The sequence below is a fragment of the Rattus rattus genome, chromosome 2 (genome assembly GCF_011064425.1).
Source record: "Rattus rattus isolate New Zealand chromosome 2, Rrattus_CSIRO_v1, whole genome shotgun sequence".
NCBI lineage: Eukaryota > Metazoa > Chordata > Mammalia > Rodentia > Muridae > Rattus > Rattus rattus.
The window spans coordinates 1,731,475-1,758,214 of NC_046155.1; the positions used below are offsets into that span (position 1 = coordinate 1,731,475).

At 50.5% G+C, this 26,740-nt stretch overlaps 1 protein-coding gene across 1 annotated transcript; it reads left to right on the plus strand.

Annotated features, from left to right (window-relative positions):
- Nucleotides 1-1,549: 1,549 nt before the first annotated feature.
- Pola2 (DNA polymerase alpha 2, accessory subunit) lies at nt 1,550-25,760 on the plus strand. The gene is made up of 18 exons (XM_032891101.1): nt 1,550-1,885; nt 3,601-3,725; nt 5,809-5,900; nt 6,049-6,106; nt 8,991-9,097; nt 11,368-11,561; nt 12,065-12,153; nt 13,620-13,775; nt 14,224-14,286; nt 14,946-14,988; nt 17,716-17,840; nt 18,661-18,699; nt 19,514-19,587; nt 22,492-22,600; nt 22,830-22,936; nt 23,939-23,998; nt 24,223-24,349; nt 25,273-25,760. Exons 1-18 carry the CDS (start codon nt 1,807-1,809, stop codon nt 25,426-25,428), a joined length of 1,803 nt encoding a protein of 600 aa, XP_032746992.1. The 5' UTR covers nt 1,550-1,806; the 3' UTR covers nt 25,429-25,760.
- Nucleotides 25,761-26,740: the final 980 nt, after the last annotated feature.

Consider the following 26,740-nt stretch of genomic DNA (forward strand, 5'->3'; position numbering starts at 1 on the left):
CACAAATGTGCCAACAGCTCCATACATCAGATCCTGGGGTCAAACTCAAGGCTATATAAATGCCAGGCAAGCACTCTACCATGTGCCACACCCCTAATCCTAGAAACAGGTGTTAATTGGTTCAAGGTTTGTGACTTTGTATTTAAATCGTACCTCTCATTATCAGAAAGGCCATAAACCTCAGATCTTCCTGGTGGGAAGCTGCACTAAGGACTAAACCACGGTGTTGTGTGACCTTGCTGCCACCTGGTGGCTAAATTCCTGCAGCTCAGCCTAGTGCTTCCTGCTAACTAGTGTGAAAATCAGTAAGGTGTTTTTTTGTTTTGTTTTTCTGTTGGCGGGACTTATGTGGGCCAGGTTGACTGCAGCCTTGTGTCAATAGTCCACCTCAGCCTCTCAAATAATGACATTGAAGCTATGAGCTACGATGCCCAGTTCAATCAGACTTTAAACACACACACACACACACACACACACACACACACACACACACACACACACACACACACTTTGTTTTTGTTTTCAGATAGGGTTTCTCAGTGTGTCCCTGTTATTCTGGATTTCATTCTGTAGACCAGGCTAGTCTCAAACTCGGAGATCTGCCTGCCTCTGCCTCCCTAGTGCTGGGCTAAAGTCATGTTTTTTAATGGGTGTTATGAGTACCTGAGTGTAGTGTACCATGACCACATAGGAGCCCATGGAGGCCAGAAGGTGTCAGGTCCCCTGAAACTGGAGTAATAGGCAGCTCCGAGCCACCCCATGAGTCCTAGAACCAAACCCAAGTTCTTTGTGAGACTAGTAAGCGTAACTGCTAGGCCATCTCTTCTGTCCTACTTGGGGTTTCTTGTTTGTTTATCGAGACGCGGTCTCTCTGTATAGCCTTGGCTAGAGCTTGCAGAGAGACCTGCTTCAGCCTCCAAGTGCTGAAATTACAGGTGTGTGCTACCAGGACTAGTTTCAAACTGTTTTTCTTAAAGGCTCTGTCAGTCCTTCGTTCCATTTTTTTTTTTTTCTTTTCTTTTTTTCGGAGCTGGGGACCGAACCCAGGGCCTTGCGCTACCACTGAGCTAAATCCCCAACCCCGGAAATCCTTATCATCTTTTTACCCTAGATCCACCAAAACGTCACAGGCTCAAGAAAGCAGGGCTATCCCCGTGACTGACAATCATAACAGCTATAATAGCCACATTGCCTAGGGAAGCCTTGGATCAGGACAAACCAAGGTACAGCAGGATGGAGATCCTGAGGTGTAGGAGGAAGGAGCTAAGTACCCCTCGGGGGCCATGCCGGGCACAAGTTTCAGTCACTACAAGATACAGACGAACAGCGCCTCCTGGCCAGGAAAAAAAAGGGGGGGAGGGGGGCCAACAGGCATCGCGGATCTTAGCAAAACAGGCGACTCCAGGAGCAGCTACAGTACGAGATCCGGACGCCAGCCACAGTACGAGATCCGGACACTTACTTGCCCACTGACGCGCACCGGGCGCGTCCTGCGCAGCCGCAATGGGAGGACCCGCGCGTGCGCGAGGAGGGCGGGGTTGAGCCGGACCTCGCGCAAGCGCGCGCTAGGCAAAGCGTTTGGCGGGTTTTTCCTGGCTGTAGCATTCGGGAGCAAGTTTTCTCTCCGGATTGAGACCTCTCGAGGGTTGTTGAAGTATTTCTCTGTGACCTGGTGGTTGGGGTCGTCTGAGGGCTTAGGCCAGGTGGTCTTGTGACCGGTCCCTGTCACCTTCCCGCAAAGTGAAAGAATAAGCCTCTGCAGGGCAGATTTGAGCTGAGGTCGGAGCCCGGCAGCAGGCTACCGGCATGGCCCTGTCCACCCAGCAGCTGGCGGAGGAGCTACAGATCTTCGGCCTGGACTGCGAGGACTCCCTGCTGGAGAAATGTGAGTCCCGACCCGAGGGGATCGCTTCCAAGTTACATATGCTCGTGGGGTACCACTTGGGTCCTGACGAAACAACAGGTGACATTGCCAATAGGAGGCACTGGAACCGTTTGCAGCTCACACCTAGTCATCTGTCGCCCAATGACTTTCTCATGAGAGTTTTTTTTTTTTTTTTTTTTAAAGACAGAGTTTCTCTGTAACCCCAGAACTCATTATGTAGACTACTGTGCTGGCCTTGAACTCACAGAGATTGCCTGCCTCTGCTTCCTGAGTTGCTGGGATTAAAGATGTGCACCACCATGTCCGGTTCATCAGAGTTTTTAGTGGACTGTGCAAGTAGGGATCCCTTTAGGTGGACACCCTCACACAGACATACATGCAGGAAAAACACTAATGCACACAAAGTAATAACGAATAAATTATTTTTTAAAAAAGAAATTGAAATATTTTGAAGACTGTCCCTTGGTGCTGGAGAGATGGTCCCCGTGGTTAAGAGCACAGAGGACCAACATTCACTTCCTTGCTCCCAAGGGATCTGCAACTCCCATTCCAGAGGATCCTGTGCCCTCTTCTGGCCACCTCAGGCACTGCATGCATGTTGTGCACTTAAATACAAGCAAAATACCCATGCATATAAAATAAAGTTTCGGTGTCTTTAGTCCCTATGAGGCTATGAAGTGTGTTCCTGATTTTTGTTGTTGCTGCTGTTGACAGCCGAAGGCAGGTCCACCGCAACTGGCAGGGGTATGTCTTTTGCTTAAAGTGCTTTGTTGATCCCACACCTGAATTCTCCCCTTCCTGATTACAGCAGGCCTCTTCAGAAGGGTACTTGATATCTTAAGTTTTCTTTCTTAAGTCCTTTCTGTAGCTTTTTTGTCCTCCCAAATTTAGCAACCTGCTGTTACTGGGATAACTGATGGCCTTTGTCTTGCCAAAGCCGGGGCTAAATCCTAGTTCTTATTTTGAATCTGCCACAGTTCGTCGTCTTCTCTAAGATAAAACCTGTTCTTTTAAAGTAGGTTTACGTATGTGAATGACTGTTCGTCTGGAATATACAAGTGCACCATGCAAAGGCAGAGCCCTCCAAAGCCAGAGGAGGGAGTAGGATCCTCTGCAACTAGCGACTGCGGCTCCTGTGCTGTCAGGAGATTCGCTGCCACCACTCCTGGGTTTCCTTGGGGTGGGTTTGCACCCACTGTTTCTCAGCCTTTGACAGCCATTTTCATGTTCATGTGAGTGGCCAGGACTCAGAATAGATACACTCACTGTGGTATCACACTCAGTCTTCCCGGTCACGCCTTCACTTATATATCAAGGCTGGGTCTCTTGCAGCACCCAGTCACTGTTATTGCTCCAGGCATCCCCCGTCTCCGCCTTCCACACATTGGGCCTCACAAACACACCACCATGCCCACGGCACGCCTGTCTTCACACTCGTGTGGCAAGCACTTACCTCCTGGAGCCTCTGGTGGCCTCTGCCCACCCCCACCTCATTTTTCTGTATGGCGCCCTTGAGTGTCTAAGGTACTGTATCCTTCCTTGATCTCTCCCCCGATAGTGTGAGCGTCCCGTGAGTGAGCGTTTCTCTTGGCTTCATTGACTGCCGTGTTCCCAGGGCCTGTGGGTGCTGGATAGCAGAGGGCTGCTCGGCCTCTCAAGATGAGAGCTGTGAGAAATGAATGAGGTTCTTACTCGTCCGCTCCCTCTCCCTGCAGTGGCAGAGCTGTGTACTCTGTACCGACAGACTGAGGAGAGAATGGTGAGCGAGCTGATCGCCTTCTGCACCAGCGCAGGGAAATCGTGCCTCACTGGAGAGATCCTCAGCTCCTTTGAGCACGAGGTAAGAGCCACTGTGAGTTTCCTGAAGTCATCCTGCTGCGTGGAGGTGTCCGCTGATGAGAAGATGGAAGCTTTGGGGTCCCAGTGTGAGCGAGGCCTGCTCCTTCCTTTCTTTCGCTTCTTTCTATCATAATGTCTTTTGTTTTTTTTAACCTTTATTTAGTTAGTGTGTGTGTGTGTGTGTGTTTATGTGTGTGTGCATGTGTATACACACCTGTGCTATAGGGGTGAGAGGACGACCATAAAAACAAAAAAATGGTTCTAAGGGGCTGGAGAGATGGCTCAGAGGTTAAGAGCACTGACTGCTCTTCCAGAGGTCCTGAGTTCAACTCCCAGCAACCACATGGTGGCTCACAACCATCTGTAATGAGATCTGGTGCCCTCTTCTGGCCTGCAGGCATACAGGCAGGCAGAAAACTTTATGATGTATACATAATAAATAAGTATTTCTTTAAAATGGTTCTTGCTGGGTGGTGGTGGCAGCACACACCTTTAACCCCAGCACTTGGGAGCAGAGGCAGGGGATCTCTGTGAGTTTGAGGCCAGCTTGGTCTACAGAGCGACTTCTAGGACGGCTGGGGCTACATATTGAGACTTTATCTTAAGAAAGAAACGTGGTCTCTCCTTTCACCAAGTGGGTTATGGAGTTCAAACTCAGGCCGGTAGGCTTAGCAGAAAGTGTCTTTCCCCACTGAGCTGTATCACTGGACCCCCTACTTACTATTTCTGAGCCTTGGTTTTTTTCCTTCTGTTACATTCTAATAACCTTTGTTTATAATGATTGTTATAAAAGTCAAATGAGGGGGGTTGGGGATTTAGCTCAGTGGTAGAGCGCTTGCCTAGGAAGCGCAAGGCCCTGGGTTCGGTCCCCAGCTCCGAAAAAAAAAGAAAAAAGAAAAAAAAAAAAGTCAAATGAGGGGAGCTAGAGAGGTGGCTCAGTGGTTAAGAGCACTGGCTGCTCTTCCAGAGGTCCTGAGTTCAATTCCCAGCAACCACATGGTGGCTCTCAACCATCTCTAATGAGATCTGATGTCCTCTTTTGGTGTGTCTGAAGACAGCAACAGTGTACTAATATACTTAAATAAATAAATAAATCTTTTTTAAAAATTTAAATGAAAAAATTTACATGAGGGTGTATGTGAAGCACTTAAAACTGCCTGGTATATGGTTGGTTGAGAATTAGTATTATGTGTTGTTGGTAGACGGTTATGAAGATTTTTAGTATTTATTTTTTTTTTTTTTTTTTTTCGGAGCTGGGGGCCGAACCCAGGGCCTTGCGCTTCCTAGGCAAGCGCTCTACCACTGAGCTAAATCCCCAACCCCTTATTTTCAAATAATATCTATTTCTATTATTCTAATTATGTATATGTGTGCGTGAGTGCAGATACCTGCAGAAGCCAGAGGTGTCAGATCCCCTGGAGTGGAGTTACAGGTAGTGTGAGCTGGCTGGGAATTGAACTCAGGACCTCTGAAGAGCACTGTGTCGTCTTAACCACTGAGCCATCTCTCTAGCTCTTATGGCAGAAGCTTTTTTTTTTTTTTTTTTTTTTTTTTAAAGATTTATTTATTTATTTAATGTATACGAGTACACTGTAGCTGTCTTCAGACACACCCAACCCCATTACAGATGGTTGTGAGCCACCATGTGGTTGCTGGGAATTGAACTCAGGACCTCGGGAAGAGCAGTCGGTGCTCTTAACCGCTGAGCCATCTCTCCAGCCCCCATGGCAGAAGCTTTTAGTGTGTGTGTGTGTGTGTGTGTGTGTGTGTGTGTGACAGACAGACAGACAGACAGACTCTGAGACTGACTTAGAGACTTAGTCTCACTGTGTAGATCAGGCTGTCCTTGAACTCAGATCCACCTGCTTCTGCTTTGCAGAGCTGGGATTAAAGGTGGGAGTGGGATGATGCTGGGATTGAACCCAGGGCCTTGCATGCCTGGCAAGTGCTTTACCAACTATCCTTTGCTGACATCCTGAATGCTGTGATTATTTCAAATGGGAAATGCTCCCTCCTCTTCCCCTCTCCCGACCCCCACCAGACCACGGAATAACTTATTCACCATCTTCTATTTTACTCCTCAGGTTCTGAACAAAAAGCTCTCCAAAGCCTGTCACAGTGCCTCCAAAGACAACAGGCACGCAGGAACCAGAGACATTGTCTCCATACAAGAGCTGTATCCTTGTCTGCTCAAGGACTTTGGACTAAGCCACATGTGTCACAGAATGCTGCATATACACTTTAAGAACAAATTTTGAAAACTATCTAACATTCAGTTTTTCATTGAATCTCACGTAGTTGCTCTCCTTGACCAGCCTTTTCAGAATTGAAGCAGAGGAGGAAGAGGAGACCCTTCTGAGCGCTTACACCACACCCTCTAAGGTGAACACACGGCATCTGGGAATTGCACCTGACAAATAACATTTTTTTTTTTTAGATTTATTTATTTATTATATATAAGTACACTGTAGCTGTCCTCAGACACACCAGAAGAGGGCATCGGATCTCATTACAGATGGTTGTGAACCACCATGTGGTTGCTGGGAATTGAACTCAGGACCTCTGGAAGAGCAGTCAGTGCTCTTAACCACTGAGCCATCTCTCCAGCCCGACAAATAACATTCTTAAAAACATATCCCAGAGCTGTGCAGGGCGGCACACGCCTTTAGTCCAGCACTTGGGAAGCAGTGGCTGGTGGATCTCTGTGAGTTCCGGGACAGCCTGGTCTCGACAAACATGAGGTCATGTTGTGAACTAGCATGTGTGAGGAGAAGGTGTTTCTGAACTGCTCCTACCTGGGCTTTGTCTCTCTACTCCTCCACACTTGTTATCTTGCTTGGTGTCAGGCATACCAAACGTACGCTCACCCCAAGGCCGCCATATCAGACGTACACTCACCTGGTGGCCTCTGGTCAGGAGAGCCAGCCTGTCTGAAGTAGCAGCCTCCTGCCTCTTCCTCTTCTCTGTGTATTTTCTGCCTTATCTTTCACCATGGATCTCGTTCCTTTCTCTGTTACAGACGCTCTCAGAGTGTGGGTGCTGCTTCCTTTGCTCGTCTTTCCCTAGGGCCAAGCCTATGGAGAAGTCTTTTTGAAAACTAGCTGGAGGGACCCTAAATCATGTTGTAATCTTTCTTCCTGGTGAGAGGTTTCCTGAGATCTAGGAGTGTAGCCCAGTGGGTACATGTTTAGTGTCTGCAAAGACCCACAGTCTTTTCCCGACCGCCTCCTAAAAAACGTCTGAGAAAATGACACAGGTCACACACTGATGCCTGACCATGGCTGTAACAACTATTTATAATGACAAAAATTAGAAGTGGCATATTCTAGCAGTAGACAAGGAGGCATGGAGATTATGAGCTCAGTCAGATAACGTGGGGATTAAGGATCAAGATTGTGCCAGTGTAGGAAAATGCATCCAGAGTTTAAAGATCAGTGTGTAAAATAAAAAGCCGTGGGGTTTTTTTTGTTTTTTGTTTTTTTTTTTTTTCTTTTTTTCGGAGCTGGGGACCGAACCCAGGGCCTTGTGCTTGCTAGGCAAGTGCTCTACCACTGAGCTGAATCCCCAACCCCCAAAGCCGTGGGTTTTAAGTTTAAATTCGGATAACTATTTTAGTATATATTTAGTCAAAAGATATTAAGGTACAATTAAGAAATACTCAAGAATGGTTATTTTAGCCAGGTGTGGTGACACATCCCTTTAATCTCAGGACTTGGGAGGCAGAGGTAAGAAGATCTCTGAATTCAAGGATAGCCTTGTCTACATAGTTCCAGGACAGCCAGGATTACACAGAGAGACTCTGGTTGAGAAGGAGCATCAGTGTACAGGTCGATCATTTTAGAGGACCTGCCTTCCGTCCCCAGGACCTATGTAAAGTGGATGGGGAGAACCAACTCCATAGCATGGTCCTCTGACTCCACACTTGCACTGGGGCACCCGTGCCCACACATATCATGCACACATTCAAATAACAAGTAAACATAGAAAAATTTAAAATCTAGTTTGTCAGCCAGGTGCAGTAGAGGCACATCAGGAGTTGGGGGCCAGCCTCAGCTACATAGGGGGTCTAAGGCTGGTGTGGGCTTTAATACCTGAGACTGTCTCAAACAAAAACCAGCACAGGCTGGAAAGCTAGCTCTTCAGTTACAAGATCTTGCTGCTCTTGCAGAGGACCTGAGTTCAGTTCTGAGCACACACATCAGACAGTTCAGAGCTGCATGGAACTCCAGCACCAGGGGTCCCAACGCCTCTTCCGACCTCCTGAGGCAACTTCACCACAGGCACCACCGCAGGCACACGCTCAACACTAGTACATACGAAAAAAATAAAATCTTAAATAAAACCACAAATTTCCAGTGCAACTTCTTCATTTGTTTTTTTGAGTCAGGGTCTCAGAGTTGGGTAGCCTTTGCACTGCAGCTACCAGAAGCTGGGATTTCAAGTATGAGAGCCGTCATGTCTTTCTTAGTAATCGGTCTGAGTCTGTTCTCACCTTGGGTCCCACAGTCTCTACCAGTTGAAAGCCTGGCGGCCTTTCCTTAAGTGCACCAACAGGGGGAGCCCTTGAGTCAGAAAAGCTTGTGTATCCTGATCTTGGGCAAAAGATCTTTCCTGTTCGGCTCCCGTTAGCCTAGGCTTTTGGGAATGTTAGGTCCTGTGATCGGGTTTCTCCCTTAATTCTGGACTTATCTGGCTTCGTGTTGATAAGCAAAGGAGAAGAAAAGAAAAAGTAAAACAAAACAACAAAAAACCCTAACCAGACGTGACCATTAGTGAGGTGTTTGCTGACTACTCTCTCCAAGTATGAGCTCAACCACCTTATCTGCCTGGAGCTACTCCAGGGTTTAATTGGGAAAATGTGTGGTAGACTTGGCCAAAAGAAGTGCAACGTGGTCCCATCCCTTCTCGGGAGAATGTGTGTGCACAGGTCAAAGTTATGCATTGCCAAACTCTGGTGTTCCTAAATGCAGAAAGTGGGGTTAGGGAGGGATGGGGGCGAAGATCATGAGCACGTTGGCAGGTCAGGTGGCTGGGGAATAGGAATGTTTGCATTCTTGTCATGACAGCCGTCGGAGGGCAGAGAGTGTCCCGGTGGGTGTTGGGTTTCTGTTGAAGGTGTGTGAACACAGCTGGAGATGGTTCGAGGCTCCCCTGCCATGTCCCTTACTGTGCCACTTTGTCCTTTCTAAGGAACTACAGTGCTCTACACTTAATTAGCACCTTGAAGCCAGAGTGAGTGGAATTTCACTTTTTGTCTTGTTTCTAGGGTCCTCAAAAGCGAGTTAGCAGCACCCCAGAAACCCCCCTAACCAAAAGGAGTGTCTCTACTCGCAGCCCACACCAGCTTCTCTCCCCATCGAGTTTCTCCCCAAGGTACGTATCATAATTGATCCAGGCACCTAGAAAGCCACGCCTCTTTCTCTGCTGACAAGTTGAACAGCTAGTGACTTATTAACCACCATGGGAGTGGGCCATCTACTTGGAGCTGGCTGGAAAGCCCAAGGTTCTCTGCCTTGTGGAAAGTTACCGTTTTGTAACTTTGTAATCAAGGAGCCTTGCCTTCCTCCCACTTCTGAGGCTTGTTCCTAGATAGGGAGCCGATATCTCCCGTTGAAAACAGCCTGGCTATTCAGAAAGCCCAGGCGTCTGGCGGGTCTGGCCAGTCAAGGCAGATAGGCCCTCACCTGTTTCTACTCGCTTGGCATTTACTTGGATTTCTTTTTGTAATCTGAAGGTTTTTTGTTTTGTTTTTTAAAGGAAAAGCATGTGTCTTTGTTTGCAGCATTGCACAACCTGTTCACCCGGTGCCCAGGTGACAACTGGTTTCTGAGCATTTTCTTCTCCTCACTGCATCTACTTTCAGAAGCTTAACTGATACTTCCTCATGGCTGCAGCCACTGTGCATAAGTCTGCAGGAATCCACAAGTGATGGGTCTCCATTAGAGAGACCCACAGATAAGTGCTTGGCTGAGGAGACATCTGTAGGTCTGACCCATCGGGATGAGGCTCAAACAGCAGTCCGACTGTTTAGGGAAATACCGACATCTGGATCCCTTCTAAACCAAGCAGAGTAAAGGTTTCTCAGTTCTGCCTGAGAGAGAGGCTGTGACGGGGGCTACAGCGCTTGCTGCTCTTACACAGCACACAAGTTTGGTTCTCAGCCTCCACTCTGTGTCTCCACAACCATTCCTAAGTCGGTTCCATGGGAGCCGTGAGCTCTCCTGGCCTCTGCAAACACCAGGCACACAAGTGGTGCACACACAGATACACAGGCAGAATACTCAGTGCACACGAGATACAGATCTCAAAAGGCGGAGAGGCAAGACAGAAGCTCTGCAGCATTGGCCATCAGGGGTCACTGAGTCATGAAGGGGCCGCTTGGTTCCACTGCAGTCCGCCTGGTTTGGAGAGATCTCAAAACTGCCCTCAGAATGAACTTTCTCGATTGGAAAGGGTGTCTCCGAAACCTATGAGAGTTCAAATAGTTGTGCAGAGCCATTGTGGGAGCTATGCCCTCAAAGCGCGAGGCCCTTTAAATCTCTTTCTATGGCCATGCTTACAGCTGTCCCCTGGGAGCGTCCGATGACAGTAGAGGGCTGTGACACATGTCCCTTCACGGGTCGAGCTTGGAGAAGCTGGTGACTTCCCTGCCTGGTCCCTTTTTTAAATGTACAGTAAGAATGACATCAGAGACTCACTCTGTAACTTAGGAAAGTAGCCTGTAAATTATTTAGGTTGAGGCAACCCGGGAGATAAACATAATTGAGCTCATTTTCTGTAGCTTATCTGGAAAGAAGGGATGTTGGCAACAGTTCGGACCATGCCCTTTGTGAAGTGAGTTCCTACAGAGTTTTAGTGCACTGAGCATGGTTGCCTCTAGACCTCCCCATAAGCAGTGTTCACAGCGGGAGGGAGGGTTAGAAGTTTCCAAATGGACCTGCAGCACTTAAGTGTCCTTGGAGGTGTGATTTACAATCAGAATGGACACAGAATTCATCAGTTGGGGGTTGGGGTTGAGGGCAGTTTGCTCCTTGTTAGCCGTTCCTTCATTTCGTCCCCCTCTTGGAGACAAGGGAAAGTGTCTTTAGCTTTGTTGAACTTTTATTTTAGTGTTGTTTGTGCTCTGAACTGTGAGGTTTTTTGTTTCTGTTTTGAGGTTGGGTCTTTTGTAGTCTAGAATGTCCTCAAATTTGGCTGAGGATGGCCTTGAGGCCCTGTCCTGCCTTTGCCCTCAGAGTGCTGGGATTGCAGGCCTTGCCACCGGGCCTGGTTTCAGCTGTATTGTAGGCTTCGCTCCGCAGTCTCTGACCCAGTCACTGTTTCAGGATCACATGGCAGAGAGTGACTCACAGAGGAAGGGAAGCACTTTAAACTCCTGCTCAGTCAAGTCTGAGTGTGTTTTGTCTTCCTTCATTTAGTTTTGATGGAGGAAAACGTTTTTATGTTTCTGTCCTTAAACTTGTAAGCTTTTGTCTTCTGGTGTTCCTCGGTACCTCATTCCCGAGATTCCTGAAGGAAGGGTCAGAGTACTCCAGCCCCTCCATGTTGATTAGCTCTACAAGACAGCTTGCTTTTTCTCCAAGCCTCCCCTCTCAGGTAGCCAGGCAGGCACGGTAATTCTAATCTGTTCTGCTTCCCCTCAGTGCTAACCCTTCCCAGAAATACAGCTCCAGAACCAACCGGGGAGAAGTGGTCACCACCTTTGGCTCGGCACAGGGCGTGTCTTGGTCGGGGAGAGGAGGCTCTGGAAGCATCAGTCTGAAGGTCATGGGGTACCCAGAACCACTCACCAGCAGCTATAAAACTATGTTTCAGCAGCTCCCGGATATTCGGGAAGGTAATTGGTTTTCTCTTGGGCAGTGTCGTGGGCTTACAGCCCTGTGGAAGAGCTGAGAGAAGTGAGGTAACAAAGCCTGGCTCAGCTGGCGGCCTTTGGTCGAGAAGTTGGTAGATGGCCTCATGGGTGCTCTGAGGGTGAAGGGGAAGGACACTGGGCGAGGCTGTAATTTCCCAAGTCCTACCAGCTACCCTAGTCATGGAACACGAGCTGCGAAAGAGCTCAGCTCTTGAATTATGAACACACAAACGCTCCAGGTTATCCTTGAGTCTCCTGCAGTCTAGCGAGGATGAGGTTCCCAGTGATCCTCTGGGACTGCGCCATGCTGGCCTCCCAAAAACCAGATGAGTAATTGCGTCAGAGAACAGGCTAAGGCCTGGGGTTCAAACGAGACAGATGTCCGTGCTTCTCGGTCCTGTAGCAGGACTGTGACGTTTGGCAGTGGGTTGTTCTTGCTGAGGGGAGTGTGTTAATGGCAGCATCCTGTCCCCTCTGCGTTGCAGTTCTGACCTGTAAGATAGAGGAGCTTGGCAGCGAGCTGAAGGAACATTACAAGATCGAGGCATTTACCCCTCTGCTGGTCCCAGCACAGGTAAGAGTCATGGTCTCGTCCTCCATATTTAGTGATATAGGGCTGGAGAAATGGCTCAGCTGTTAAAGGCTAGGCTCACAACCAAAAACATAATTAGTGATACCCTTCATTCCCGAGGTAGCCAAGGAACCAGCCAGCCGCTGCCTCCCAAGGGCTGGGATTGAAAGTGTGTGCCATTGTGCCCAGCTAAGTCATTGCTACTCTCCGACGTCAGTGGAGAAGCCTTTCTTCCGGCCAGTGCTTCAGTATTAGTCTTGGTTGGCTCCAGGCAAGCGCTCCCTGGCTGGCTCACCAGACTTCTTCCCTCTCTCTTGGACTTGGTCTTACACATAAGCAAGGGTTGAAACCTTGTTTTCTCAGTGCTGGGGCAGATTGCCTGTGGAGAGCCCCCACGGGTAGAAGTGTCCAGGTTTGCAAGGTGAGAGCAGCAGGCTAGAGAGTACTCTCACTGCCTGGGTGGTGATTGCTCTGGGCTGAGGACTGTCGAAGGCCAGTGGCCAGCTCTGGCATCTAGATTACACCGTGCTTCCGTTCCGGTGGGTACTGGAGCATTGCTGACCTACCAGGTGTGTCCTATACCATCCTTGAATGACCTCTGTCCTATGTTTGTTTCCAGGGAGGAGGGGCCATAAATAAACTTTGTCCTGTAGGAAGTTCTAGAGAAATTGAGGAGGAAGTGTGGGGGAAGGGCCTCACATGAGGGGAAGATTAGACTTAACTCAGTTTGCTCCCAAGAGTGGAAGCCCTACCCAGGAAGCCACTAGGAGAGATTTCAGTTCCGTCTATGAATAACTTCCTCTGGAAGTGGCAGTATGATATCCTGTGTGGTATCCGGGCACTTGGAAACCCATGGCAGGAGGACTGAAAGTTCAAGGCCTGCCTGGGTTATGTAAGAATCTCTGGAGAGAGGCAAGAGCATGAGAGCACCAAGAGGTGCTGTGCATTTGGCTCTGGAGCCAAACTTTTGACCTTCGGGTCCAGCTTCCCCTATTGTTTGACTGTAGTGAAATTATCCTGTTGTTGCCGGGCGTTGCCGTATCTTCCTCACAGGGGTTGTGAAGGTCGAATGAGTTAATGCAGGCCAGCTGAGAACAGTGTGCGGCAGGCTCTGTGAATGATCTATTAATAGCTGTGGTTTTCCAGAAGTGCTGTGGGCTGCAGTGCTGGGGGGGAATTGCCCTGGTTGGGAATGCTCACACAGAGAGCCTCTCAGCCCACCTGGTAGGCAGGCGGTGGCCTAGACGCCCTTGAAGGGTCCTTCCACTTTTTTTTTTTTTCTTTTTTCTTTTTTTTTCCGGAGCTGGGGACCGAACCCAGGGCCTTGCGCTTGCTAGGCAAGTGCTCTACCACTGAGCTAAATCCCCAACCCCCGTCCTTCCACTTTCGATGCTGTGATCACCTCCCAAAACATATGGCATTTGGGGTTTCACTGTGCCCATTCTTGCATGGCGTCCTTCCTTTGGTAGGAACCTGTCATCCTGCTGGGTCAGATTGGCTGTGACAGCAACGGGAGGCTAAACAGCAAGTCAGTGATCCTCGAGGGAGACCGGGAGCACTCCTCTGGCGCTCAGATTCCGGTGGACGTGTCCGAACTCAAAGACTACTCTCTGTTTCCTGGGCAGGTGAGGCCGTAGCCTTCTGGGATGCAGACCCAGCCGTCGGCAGCGGTGGGCAGCGGTGGGCAGCTGTGGGCAGCTGCTTCTTGTCTTCCATGTCTGTTGCCCAGAGATCGGGCCATTCGGACCCGCTATTTTAGGGGTGTTTTTTCTCTCCTTAGCTCTGGGTCCAGCTTGTATCACGGCTCCACCTCATGAGGTGTGCGGCTATGGACAAGGTACCTGGCCTTCAAAGCCAAGGCGTCTTCATCCATAAAATAAAATAAAAATTCTTACCTCATGGGATTGTCTCGGGAATTAGGTCATTTGCGTAGAACATAATTATAACTGATACGTTACAGATGAAGGGTACCGTTCATTTGTTTTCTGGAAAATGCCCTGCGTTTATAATTAACCAAAGTGATTATCTCACTTACCTCTCCTACTTAGCCGCCTTGTGTTTCTTGTCTTTCAGGTTGTAATTATGGAAGGATTCAACACCACTGGCAGGAGACTTACTGCCACCAAACTCTATGAGGTACAGGGTGGCCCCCTCCCCCACTCCACCTTTGCTTCGGGCTCAGTATGCTCAGTTCTGGTGCAAGAAACTGGTCCCTTTCGGTCTCTGGACGCTTGTTAGTCGTCTCTGTTTCTAGGCTGAAACCCACCTCCAAGCTGTACGTTAGTAAACTGTCTCCTCCAGAGAGCCAAGGAGCAGGTGTTTTAGGCTGTAAGACCTCACACCAGTCTGTATCACTATACTGGCAAACACATGACTGTGCGATGACCCATTCAAACTTCATTTATAAAAAACGGCTACAGCCAAATTTGGCTTCATCCCTGCTCTCCACACAGTCCTCCAGGGAGTTCCCCAGGATGCCAGGGACGGTAGCTGGGCTCCCTTCTCTCCCATCCTGGCCTACATGCCGGTGGTTTAGGCACCTGCCTTGCATGGGGTGGCCAGGTGTTTTTTGAGTCTATCAGTGACTTCCTGTTGCCTGATCTGTGTAGTCACAGTGAGCTATTTAGAAAAATGGCCAATTCTGTGGGCTCCGGGTTATAACCCCCACGAGCAAGGCAGAGACACATCCTCTGGTCCTTCTCCCAGTCCTCCCACTGCATACCTACAAGCACACAGAGCCACCCCTTACCCAAGGACGGCAGGAGCGGGACCTCAGCTGCGCTCTTCTGTTTCAGGGTGTGCCACTTCCGTTCTATCAGCCCACTGAAGAGGAGGGAGGTGAGTTCTGGTTCAAAATTTCTCTTGCCAACAACGGAGGTGATGAACAGAGTCCCAGACTGTAGCTGCCCAGGCTCAGGAAGCCACAAAAGCTGTGGGAGTGGCATCCGAGCGGTAAGGTCACACTGGCGGTTGGGCACACAGGCCCTCTTCACGAGCCACTGGTGTGTCTGACCCTCGAGCACAGGTAGTCTCGTTATCTGGGCTCTGATGACACAGTGAGAACAGTGACAGCACTGGACTGCTGCTTAACATGCATGCGAAGGGAAAGGATGCACACGCTATGACACAAATCCCGTGTCTAAGACCGGAGGAGAAACGGACACCAGTGGGAAATCCTAGATTAGTTGACGGTGACACCAGAGGTAATTCCAGCAAATGTCTCTGGAGGAAAATGTTAATATCCGAGAGCTCTGGGAAAAGGCACAGGGAAGCCTGTGTGTTCTCTCTCTCTCTCTCTCTCTCTCTCTCTCTCTCGCTCTCGCTCTCTCTCTCTCTCTCTCTCTCTCTCTCTCTCTGCAAGTTTATGGCCAGGCATGGTGGCACATGCCTTTAACCCTGTCACCCAAGAGGCAGAAGCATGTGGTCTACATTCAAGTCTAGTCTGGTCTACATAGGGAGTTCCAGGCCAGCCAGGGCTATGCAGTCAGACTCTAGCCAAGGGAGTGGTGATGCACGGCTTTAATCCCAGCACTCAGGAGGCAGAGGCAGGCAGATCTGACTTTGGGGAAAGCCTGGTCTACAGAGTAAGTTCCATGATAGCCAAAGCTATATAGAAACCCTGTCTCAAAAAACAAAAAAAGACTCTGTCTTTTTTTAAAAAAAAAAAAAAAGGGTTGGGGATTTAGCTCAGGGGTAGAGCGCTTGCTAAGCAAAAATGCGCAAGGCCCTGGGTTCGGTCCCCAAAAAAAAAAAAAAAAAAAAAGGAAAAAAAAATCAAGTAATTTGGATAGAAAACGTAAGACAATAAGAATAATAAATTTTAAGTTAACAAACTGTTAAACAATATCCGTAAACTGGGCTTGGGTGCTGCTCAGTGGACAGCACTTGTGAAGCATATGTGAGGCTGTGTTCGATCCCCCGCTGCCACAAGAAGGGAAGGCATTTCTAAACCGTTCTGTAAGCAAAGTGGAACAAACACCAGTAAAGATTTTCAATGAATGCCAACGCTGGCGTGTGGCCAGTACCCCAGACACATGATGTGCGTGCAGGCATCTGGGAGATGACCTGGAATCAGGAATGAAAGCCAGGTGTCTGTGACATTGTACACAGTATCACAGACTATCTGTGTGGGGGAGAGAGAGAGGCAGGCTCTTCCCAGTCTCAGTTCATGGTGGTACTCGTGTGGTAGACTGAATAACACTTCCAGGATCTTGCAAACCTGTACGCACACCACTGTATATGGTCAAGGGCTTTGCTCAAGGCTGAGTGCTAAGATGGGGCTGGGTAGTGTGGTAGCATGCGCCTTTAGTCTTGGCACTTAGGAGGCAGATCTTTGTCAAGTCAAACCTGGTCTGCATAATGCTAGATTAGCCTGCTCTATACAGCCAGAGAGATGGCTCAGTGGTTAAGAGCACGGGCTGCTCTTCCAGAGGTCCTGAGTTCAAATCCCAGCTCTCATATAGCAAGCATCTCACAACCATGAAACTCCTATTCCAGGGATCTGACACCCTCATACAGACGTACATAAGCAGGCAAAACACCAATGTACAGAAAGTTAAAATAAATAAATTGTATTTTAAATAGATAAATAGATCATCTTTGGGGTGGGATTATCCAGTGCTGTCACATCGGTCCTTATGAAAATGGATGGCAGAGAGATCAGGTCAGGAAACAGACTTTAGGCTGCCGGCTTTAAAGGGGGAACACAAGTGACCTCTAGAAGTATGGCAGCCCGCTGACCACTTTACTAATGGACTTAGAGTGTCCAGAGCTGTAAGATAGTAAATTGCTTTAAAGCCATCAAGTTTGGGGTCATTCATTCATTTTTAAGATTTATTCGATTTCGTTTGTTTGCTTGCTTGCTTATATACGTGCCGTGTGTGGGTATGTGCACTTCTGAGTGCAGGTACCTGTGGAGGCCAGAAGGTGGTGTTAAGTCCCTGGGGCAGCAGTCATAGGCAGTTGTGAGCTGCCTGTGTGGGTACTGGGAACCAAACTTGGGTCCCCAGGAGCAGCAATTGTAAAGTAATACTACATGTTAGAAAACATGGGCAAGTGGAGGATTTATTGTATCAGCCACAGGGGCTCGATCAGACTTCAGCTTAAAATACTTCACTAAGAACTGGACAGGGCTTAGAAACCTGAGTTTGAGGTGGGGACACAAGCCTGGCAGCTGTGATGTCCGGGTAGCAGGAATCCCCGGCAGGGTCGCTTGGCGTCTACGCCTCAGTTGCCCACACTGTCCCACGCACTGAGCCCACAGAGGATCCCTTGCTTCTCCACAGTGTGAGCACATGTCTACTCGGTTCTGCCTCCCTGTCTGCTCACATCACCCAGGTACACTGCTGGGAATGTGCCAGCTGTGCCTCAGGGTCCTCCCCGCCTGTGCTGCTGGCTCGGTGTTCTTGGGGGGGGGGGGAGGCTCCTCACCTTGGATTCCCCAGACTTGCCCTCATGGGACTTAATGATGCAAATCCTGTGGCATTTTCCCTCGGTGGTCCTGCCTGTGGACACCCAATGCCTGTTCTCTTTCTCCTCGTGACCTTGCAATGCCTTCTGTCTCAGATTTTGAGCAGACTATGGTGTTAGTTGCCTGTGGGCCTTATACCACCTCCGACAGCATCACATACGACCCCCTGCTTGATCTGATCAGCACCATCAACCATGACCGGCCAGATGTCTGCATCCTGGTAGGTCCCCTGTGTTCAGGAGGGCAGTGAGGGTGGGAACGAGGTGGGCCTTAGAAAGGAAGCATTTGGGTTGGGGATTTGGCTCAGTGGAAGAGCGCTTGCCTAGTAAGCGCAAGGCCCTGGGTTCGGTCCCCAGCTCCGAAAAAAAAGAAAAGAAAAAAAAAAAAGAAAGGAAGCATCTGGGGGTTGGGGATTTAGCTCAGTGGTAGAGAGCCTGCCTAGCAAGCGCAAGGCCCTGGGTTCAGTCCCCAGCTCTGAAAAAAAATAAAAGAAAGGAAGCATCTGTTTATCCCTTTACAAAGTTTGTTTTCTTACTTTTTGTTTTTGAGACAGTGTCTCACTACATAGACCAGGTTGGCCTTGAACTCTACCTCCCAAGTGCTGGGATTTTGTAAAATCTGCTCCTGTGAAGTTATATACCTACTCCATAGCTGCAAGTCCTGAGGCCCAGCACCACTGCCATCCTCCGGTTTTGCAAGATTCTTGCTCTGTCTTGCTACCCTGATCTCAAACTAATCTCTTTTTTATGCTAAAATACTACTGGGAACATAGCGGTCTGTTGTTCTTGCTAGGTGTAGAAAACTGGAAAGAGCCCGCTGTCATTTGGGGCAACTACAGGGGATAGAGGGCCCTGGGAAGCCCCCTGAGGGAACAGGACTCAAATGCTCCTTGGCCCATCTGCTAACTCCCCAGGTTCTCCAAGGGACAGGTGGAGCTGGGCAGGGAACTGCTCTTAGACACTTTGTCTAAAGGCCCCTGCAGCCGTGGACGATTCTGATTTGTTCTTTGGGTGCTTTCTCCCCACCTCTGTCATTCACAGTTTGGCCCTTTCCTGGATGCTAAGCATGAACAGGTGGAGGTGAGTGCCTGGGGGAGGGGCTGGGTACTTACACTCACCCTAGACTCTTAGTTTCCTCTCTGGGAGTCTGTAACTGCGGCAGCCTTCCATCAGCCCAGTAGCTAATGAGGAAAACATTGTCACTGGCCATGTTTAATAAATGTCTTGAATTTGAAGACTCCATCCCACTAGTACATCAGACTGTCTGGAGGGAATACCACTTAATACCACTAAACTGCCCAGGCGCAAAAACAGTAACAAATGCAGGTGGATCTGGGCTTTGACAGTCCCCTGAGAGACTGGCACGCTACCTACTGCGCTAAAGAGGCAGAGACCGAAGCTCTGTTCTGTGGCTACTGCTCTAAACTGGTAGGTCACGTGTTAGGGTCCTCTGATTCATAAAGTACAGATGGTCCTTCCTGGGAACTTGGTCAAGGGCCCGGGCCTCCTAGCCTTTGTTGCCAGGTGTTTCTCCTCCACAGAAAAGATTTCAAGGCATTCTTCATCCCAGACTCTCAGCTTGTGTGCAGGAGGATTAATTCTTCCCTTATCTAGACTCCACTCCTTGCAGATGGGCAGCTGTACTCCATCCCCCGCTTTTCTTTGTTTGAGAGACTAGAGCCAGGCTGGCTCAGAATTCGGTCAGTATCGTAGGCCAGTCTGGAGCTCACAGCAATCCTGCTTCACCCTCCTGAGTGCTGGGTTTGCAAAGCTCCAGGCTCTGTTCCTGGCTCTCATCTTTCTCATCGTTACCCTGTGTCCACTCAGCCCTTCAGGGTCGTCCCACAAGCTTTAGCCCTGAGTCCCCGAGTGCACCTCCTTTCCTTTCTTGCAGAACTGTAAGTTGACAAGCCCATTCGAAGACGTTTTCAAGCAGTGCCTGCGAACAGTTATCGAAGGAACGAGAAGGTTAGCATCCCAGATGCTGGACAGAACCTGGAGCTTTCTAGGTTCTTTCAGGGAATACCAGTAGGAAACTGAAACTACTTTAAAGTTGCACTTGTCCCTGTCCCACCAGTGGGAAACTGAACTGCTTTAAAGTCACAGTCGTCCCTGTCCTTCCTGCCCTTTTGAACTCAGGGATCAGATAGAGCCCTTGAGCTTCGGACGCTGGGACAGAGGGTAAAAGGGCATCTTTGGAAGTCAGATAAACAAATGTGAGAGGACGAGCTTCACACGCTCCCTCTTCCTTGGCTCTCCTCACTTCCCCTTCTCACTTCCCCTTGTATAAGCAGTGACTCCATGGGAATATTCCCAGGGTGGGGGAGGCATTTGATTGACAGTGAAGTCCTGAGAGGCCATAAGCCTCTCCTTGCACGAAGGGAATGTTTTGGGGTAAACCCAAGTTCCTTTCCTGAGTCAGTGCTCCCCATGGTGGTGGATGGCTGCCAGGGGCTAGAGCCATGGGTGGGAGACTTGAGGAAGGGTGGATCTTGAATCCTCGGCATAGCTGGAAAGACAGGACTGAGAGGCCCCAGCCCTGACATCAGCGCTGTGGTTCTAGTGTGGGCCTCACAGCTCCAGGAAGAGTTTAAAGCCAGAGGCAGAGTCACTGGAAGCTGACACCCCCAGTTCCTGTCCTTTTCGTTTGGCTGGGTCAGAAAGAAAATGGAGTGATGGGCGGGCTCCTGGGACTTGTTTTCTCTTGATGATGAACTCATAGTAAACAAACATCCCTGAGGCTGAGCCTTAAAAGCAAACCTGTACCAAAGGTGGTTTTTAAAGGTCTTCCTTCCGCCCTCTGTCCTGAGAACAGATCCAGGTTGATTCGTTGTAATACAACCGCGTGCTGGTGTCAGACCTGGAGCCAGGAGACCTGAGCCCTTGGGTGCATCCATCCTTCTCCCTTCTCAAATGGAGGGTTACATATCCTCCCCTCTGCTCCGAGGGCTGCTAGGGCCCAGCTGGGAATGCAGAAAGGAAGTCCTCAGAAGATAACCCCCACCCCCTCCCCCGAAAAAGCAGGAGAGGCCCTGGAGCAGCACCCAGCGCTGGCTGGTGCGTCCGACATGAGGTGGATTCTGATTTTGGTGCCTCATCCCATGTGCTATTGATAGCAGTGGCATAAACAAAGAATAGACCGAGCATTGTTACCCTGGGGGCCAGCGCCCAGCGCCACCAGGCACTTTCCTTTGTGACTAGTGTGAGCTGCAGGGCAGGGGAGCAGCCCCACCCTGCCAGAGCAGTATAGAAACGGGGCTGGGTCAGAAATGCAGAACCCCAAGCTCTCAGAACTTGGCAGATGTGCACGACCTCCCTTGTAGCAGCAGAGAGCCCTGGTGTGCCTCATTGCTCAAGTGACAGCAGTGAGACCCTCCCACCATGATGTATGAAGTGAAGTTGTGCCACGCTGCACATAGTTGGGATTTTCTTCCTAGCCCCTCCCCCATAGCCAGCTCCAAGCCTCGAGCGGAGGCCGAGCGGAGGCTGTTTCCTCCTTAACCATTGCTCTCCAGAAGCTGGTCCTGGAGAGCAGCTCAGTCCCGTGAGATCAAACAGCTGCCCGCCCCACCCCCAGTCCTTTGTACCTTTAGAGTTCCGTTCCTGGAGACTTGGAAGATAAATCGCCCCTTCCAGCTCCCTCCCTGACCTGTTCACCAGACTCTAGCACCCACATGGTGGACTCGGACAGTGGCAGTGAACTTGGTGACAGAGAGATTGTGAGTGATATGAAAGGTACCTTTGGTCTCGAGAGCCTGGTGGTCTGTTATAATGCACAGGTCCCCAGGATCTGATGGTAAGTCCCTATGGAGTGGAGAGGCAGCTCAGCGGTGGGAGTTTGGTTCTCAGCACCTGCATCAAGCTGCTGGAAGCTACCTGTAACTCCAGCCCGGACGCTCCAGAGCTCTGTCATTGTTTAAGCATGAGGAGGAAGGGGCTGCAAGTGACAGCTATTGGCTGGTTCCAGGCGTGTGCTCACAGCAGCAGTTTACACCTGTTTGCTTTACAGCGGCCGCCTCTGCCAAGGATGACAAGGAAATCAAAGAAACGGGTTTCCCTTTTCTCTCTTGTGTGGTGCTGGCCCTGGGAGCCTCAGCTTTTTTCTCTGCTCCATGTCGTAACCCTAGAGACTTTCCTGTCCCCATCAAAGGAGCAGCTGCCTGTGCTGCCGCTGTGCAGGATTTCTTTAGCGTCAGTTTGCTGAGCACAAACGGCATCATTTCCTGACACCAGTGGGGAGGTGCCTGGCCCTCTGATAGTGTCTGTCTTCAGTGTCCAGCAGACCTGGCTTAGCCCTTTGTTGATGGAAAGGTCTGGGTTGATCTTCAAGGTGTGAGGGCGGCAGCCTTAGGATCTAACCAGTTTGCCTCGCTCTTCCCTGCCCTTACTTGTATGGCCCCAGCCATGTGTCAGAGCCCGCAAGCTACCGGTGCCCTGGGGAGTGAGGTCAGACCTTAGCTCTAGCTCCTGTCCTGAGGCTCCCCCTCACATAGGGTCTCACTCCAGAGCTCAGGCTAGCCCCAAACTCTTAACAGCCCTCTGGCCTCCCGGGACCCAGGATTCCGTGCATGTACCTTCCGTGCCCAGCTCTAGGTCACAGCTGTTCCCCTTTTCCCACCAGACAACAGTTCCCCCTGTAATGGTGCCACAAGATCAAGACACGGTGTGTCCTAGCTGTACGCACCAGCTCCAGATAGATAAGTGTCTGTGCTGGGAGGCTGCCTTCCCTTCACGGGGTCTTGGGAGATAGGGTCTGGTCAGCGTGCAGTGCCATCAAGTCTCCCTGGAGGACTGCCAGGTGAGGGACACGCCTGTGGCCCAGGTCTGCTGACTCGGTTCTGGGCCCTCTTGTGCTCTGTTTTGACCAAGCAGCTCCGGCTCCCACCTTGTCTTTGTCCCGTCTCTGAGGGATGTGCACCACGAGCCAGTCTACCCACAGCCACCTTTCACCTTCTCCGAACTGCCTCGAGAGGACAAGAAGGTACCAGTGCCTGCCCACCTCTGGCCAGCCAGCAGTGGGTAGGGTGAAGACAGCCCTGGGAGTGAGGGCAGAGAAGCCCTCTCAGGAGCGAGCACAGCCCCTAAGTGCCCAGCAAAAGTGTCATAGGTTGCTGCACTTGGCTTGGTCCCCAGTGGTCTGCAGGCCCCAGCTTCGGTGGGGAGGAGCTCTCATGTTGGATGCAAGTGTTCATGTCAGCCCCTCCTTTCAGCGAGTGCAGTTTGTGTCAGAGCCCTGCAACCTCTCCATAAATGGGGTGATGTTTGGTTTGACATCCACGGACCTGCTGTTCCACATTGGGGCCGAGGAGATCTGTAGGTAAGAAGACGGCTGACTCCCTGCATCCTGTCCCTGTCATCACCAAGACACCGCCCCCCACCCACATCCCCCATGCTACTTGACAGTCTTGAAACGGAGTTGTGGGAGCCATGCTTGAACCAAAAATGCAGCCTTCTGTGTCTGCTGAAGGTGGCAGACAGGCAGACAGTATGTTTGTTGCTGTCACTAGTCTACCGCGTGTGAAGCCCCAAAGAGCCAAGTCTGTTCTATCTGATGGAAACACCCAGGCGCTGACATTCATATGTTTGGCTCTGGTTAAAATCTTTTTTTTTTTTTTAAAGATTTATTTTTTTATGTATGTGAGTACACTGTTGCTGTCTTCAGACACAGTAGAAGAGGGCATCGGACCCCATTACAGATGGTTGTGAGCCAAAATGTGGTTGCTGGGAATTGAACTCAGGACCTCTGAAGAGCAGTCTGTGCTCTTAACCACTGAGCCATCTCTCCAGCCCGGTTATTTTCTTTACCTTCCCAGTTTGTGACCTGAGCGTTCCAGGGTTCCTCTGTAGGTTTCCCATGGATTTACCAGAATAGTGAACGTGGGGCCCTCAGCCGGACGCCACCGGACCTGGCGCCTAGGCTACACAGTTGGTTTTTCTATCAAACCTTCCTTGCCGGGAGAGAGGGATGCGCCGGGAGGTCAGCCCTTGGGTGTGTGCTTTGGCGGGGGTGTGAGATGGTTGCCTGGCTGTGTGTGGCTTCGTGGTGCTAGACTTGTCTTGTGTGAGACAGTGCGGGCCCCAGCGCCGAGGCCTCCCATATCCTGATTCCTAGGATTCTTCTTTCCCTCTAAGCCCTGTGCCCTGCTGCCCTGTCCTGGGAAAGAGCCAGCTGCTTGCAGTGAGACTCCGAGCTTCCCCTGGAGTTGTCCTCTCTGCTCAGCTTCTCTTAGTTGGCTTGAGCCCGAGGGTCCTCCCAGAAGAGGACTGACTAAGAAACTTGGTTCTCCTCCTCCTTCCCATTGCTTTCTGCCTTCCTCAGCTCCTCTGGGACTTCAGACAGATTCAGCCGAATCCTCAAGCACATCCTGACGCAGAGAAGGTGAGTGTCCTGCCAACCCCACGAGTAATTAGATGGGAGCTGTGGACTATTTGACTGTCAGGACCCTGCACAGGGCCACTAGGAAATTTCACCCTGTGGTGACAAACCTGAGTTCTGTCCCCTCAAATGGAAGAATAAAAGCCAGGCCACACTTACGGGCGGTGTGGAAACTGGGAGTGGGAGCCTCACCCAGGGCTCCTGAATTGGCTCTTCCATCCCCACAGCTACTACCCACTTTACCCGCCCCACGAGGACATGGCCATAGACTACGAGAACTTCTATACCTATGCCCAGCTGCCGGCCACCCCTGATGTCTTCATAGTGCCGTCAGAGCTGAGGTACTTCGTGAAGGTGGGTTTGAACCGACTTTAGTTCCAGAGACATCAGAACCTGACTTTTCCTTTCAGGTTACCTGGCACTTGCTCTAACTGGATCTACTGAAAGGGACGGTGCCCTTTCAGGGTCAGCACAAGAGCTGATTGCTGAGGTCGTGGGTGGCAGATAGTCCGCGGGTGGAAGGAAACATGAGCAAGTAGCACACGCCCACCTAAGCAGAGCCTAGGTGTCAAAGGGTAAGGGGTACAGGCCACATCGAGGTGACCTGGGAATGTGTTGCCTGCCTGCCTGCCTTCCCCTGAATTCTGGCCTGACCTTCCCATGGCCTTAGCCAACCGTACTTTAAAGAAGCTCTTAATCTACAGGCCCAACTGCCTCAGTATTGACTCCCTCGCAGGGAGTCCAACACACCAGTTTTTTCAAGCTGGGTCCAGTCCCTTCTTAAACAGTGGTTTGTCTGCTTTTCAAGGGAGGGAGTGTTTTGAAGTAGGGTCTCTACAGCCTGGAATGTTCTAGAACTCCTGACTTGTCCTGCCTCAGCCTCAAGCGCCAAGATTACAGAGTGTGGGGTTGGGATTTAGCTCAGTGGTAGAGCGCTTGCCTAGCAAGCGCAAGGCCCTGGGTTCGGTCCCCAGCTCCGAAAAAAAAAAAAAAAGAAAAAAAAAAAAAGATTACAGAGTGTGACACCCATTTCAGCTCCTAGATAGTTCCTTCATGTGGGAAAACAAGCACGTGTTGGGTTCAGCTTCGCCCCCCAAGAATGGGAGCTCCTTCTCCCGAGAGGCCACTGCATTCTTGGTTCTGCCCCAGAGACTCTCCACTTACAAGTGGACATACTTGCCTGCGTGGTTGCCTTTGTTTCTGTTTTCTAAAACGCAGTGTAAGATTCTGACAATACCCAGTGAAGGCCTCTAAACCCGGTGGCCTTTCTTTCCCAGGACATCTTCGGCTGTGTCTGTATGAATCCTGGACGGCTCACCAAAGGACAAGTGGGCGGCACCTTTGGCCGCCTCTACCTCAGGAGGCAGCCCAAGGCCACGGACAGTGAGGGGAGGCAGGGGCTGAGTGTGGCTGCACAGGTGGTCAGAATCTGAGTCTTCAGCCTGGGTTGTCTGGCCTCACAGACACCAAGAGTCCAGGTACGACCCCCTGGTGACCAAACTGTCGGGGTTCCTGACGAGGATCTGGCCACAGGGACAGGACTTCAGGGCTGCGCCATCCGATCGCGGTCCCCGCTGCTCCTCACCCCGCGCAGCGGGGCCTTGATCTGGACCATGCTTCTTGCCTCTCTCCTGCTTCACAAGATAGGTGTCCAGACGTGAACCATCTATGGAGACAGCCCGCCCAGAAAGGCAGGAAAACTTTGTGATTTTCTGTATGAAGCAAACACAGCGTGTGGAGAAATAAAATTTTTTTTTTAGTATAACTGATTTTAATCTTTTTTTTTTTTTCCTGAGTAGTGTCCTAGGAATGTTGTCTACTTGACCTATGTCCAGAGAAGGCAGAGCTTTGGTCCAGCCCTTTGGAACTCTTCCAGCCTTACCCTGTATCCTCCCAGAGTCCCCAGGCTACAGTTGCTGAGGAGGAACCGGGCTGCAGAGCGAGCAGCTGGCAGCCTGCCTGGCTCTCCCTGTGCTGTGTCTCATGTACCGCAGCTCACGTTGCTGTAGCCTCAGCCCCACCTCTCCATCTGGAGGAGGCAGCCTTGATAAGCCTTCCGCTGTAGTCAGTGGTCGCTGTCTGCTGGGTTCGGCAGTAGCTTTGACTCGCCCATAGCCCAGAGCTCTCAGGTAAGGTCAGGGTTCCCGGGACACCCCCTGTCAGTATGTTCTGGCCTCTGGGGATAGACTGCAGGATTGAGTTTGGCACAGATTTCTGCCCCATATAAGCAGGCTGTCTTGCCTCACAAGGACCGGGAGGGAAGACCCAGCTGCCAGGCCTGGGAAGTGTGAGGGGCAACCTTGACTAACATGGGACCTTACAGAGCCAGCCTGTGCTTCTCCCCTCTGATGGGAGGAGGCATCAGGGAACAGGTTGCCCCTCCTGAGAACTGTTTCTTTCACCTTGTGTGAAAGTGCTAGGCTGGGCATGGTGGCGGCACTGGTTGGTCTTATGTCAACTTGATACAAATTAGTGTTATCTGAAAGGAGAGAACCTCAACGAGAAGACACCACCATAAAATATGGCTGTAGGCATATCTGTAGGGCATTCTCTTAGTGATTGACCCAGCCCATTCTAGGTGGGTGCCATCCGTGGGCTGGTGGTCCTGGATCCCATAAGAAAGCAGGCCGGGCTGGAGAAATGGCTCAGTGGTTAAGAGCACTGACTGCTCTTCCAGAGGTCCTGAGTTCAAATCCCAGCACCACATGGTGGCTCACAACCATCTGTAATGGGGTCTGATGCCCT

Excerpts from the sequence above, each read along its gene's own strand:
- Pola2 (XM_032891101.1), top strand. The coding sequence starts at position 1,807 with ATGGCCCTGTCCACCCAGCAGCTGGCGGAGGAGCTACAGATCTTCGGC. Across the intron at positions 6,107-8,990 it reads CTTACACCACACCCTCTAAG|GGTCCTCAAAAGCGAGTTAG; the intron begins GTGAACACACGG and ends TCTTGTTTCTAG. Across the intron at positions 9,098-11,367 it reads CCATCGAGTTTCTCCCCAAG|TGCTAACCCTTCCCAGAAAT; the intron begins GTACGTATCATA and ends GCTTCCCCTCAG.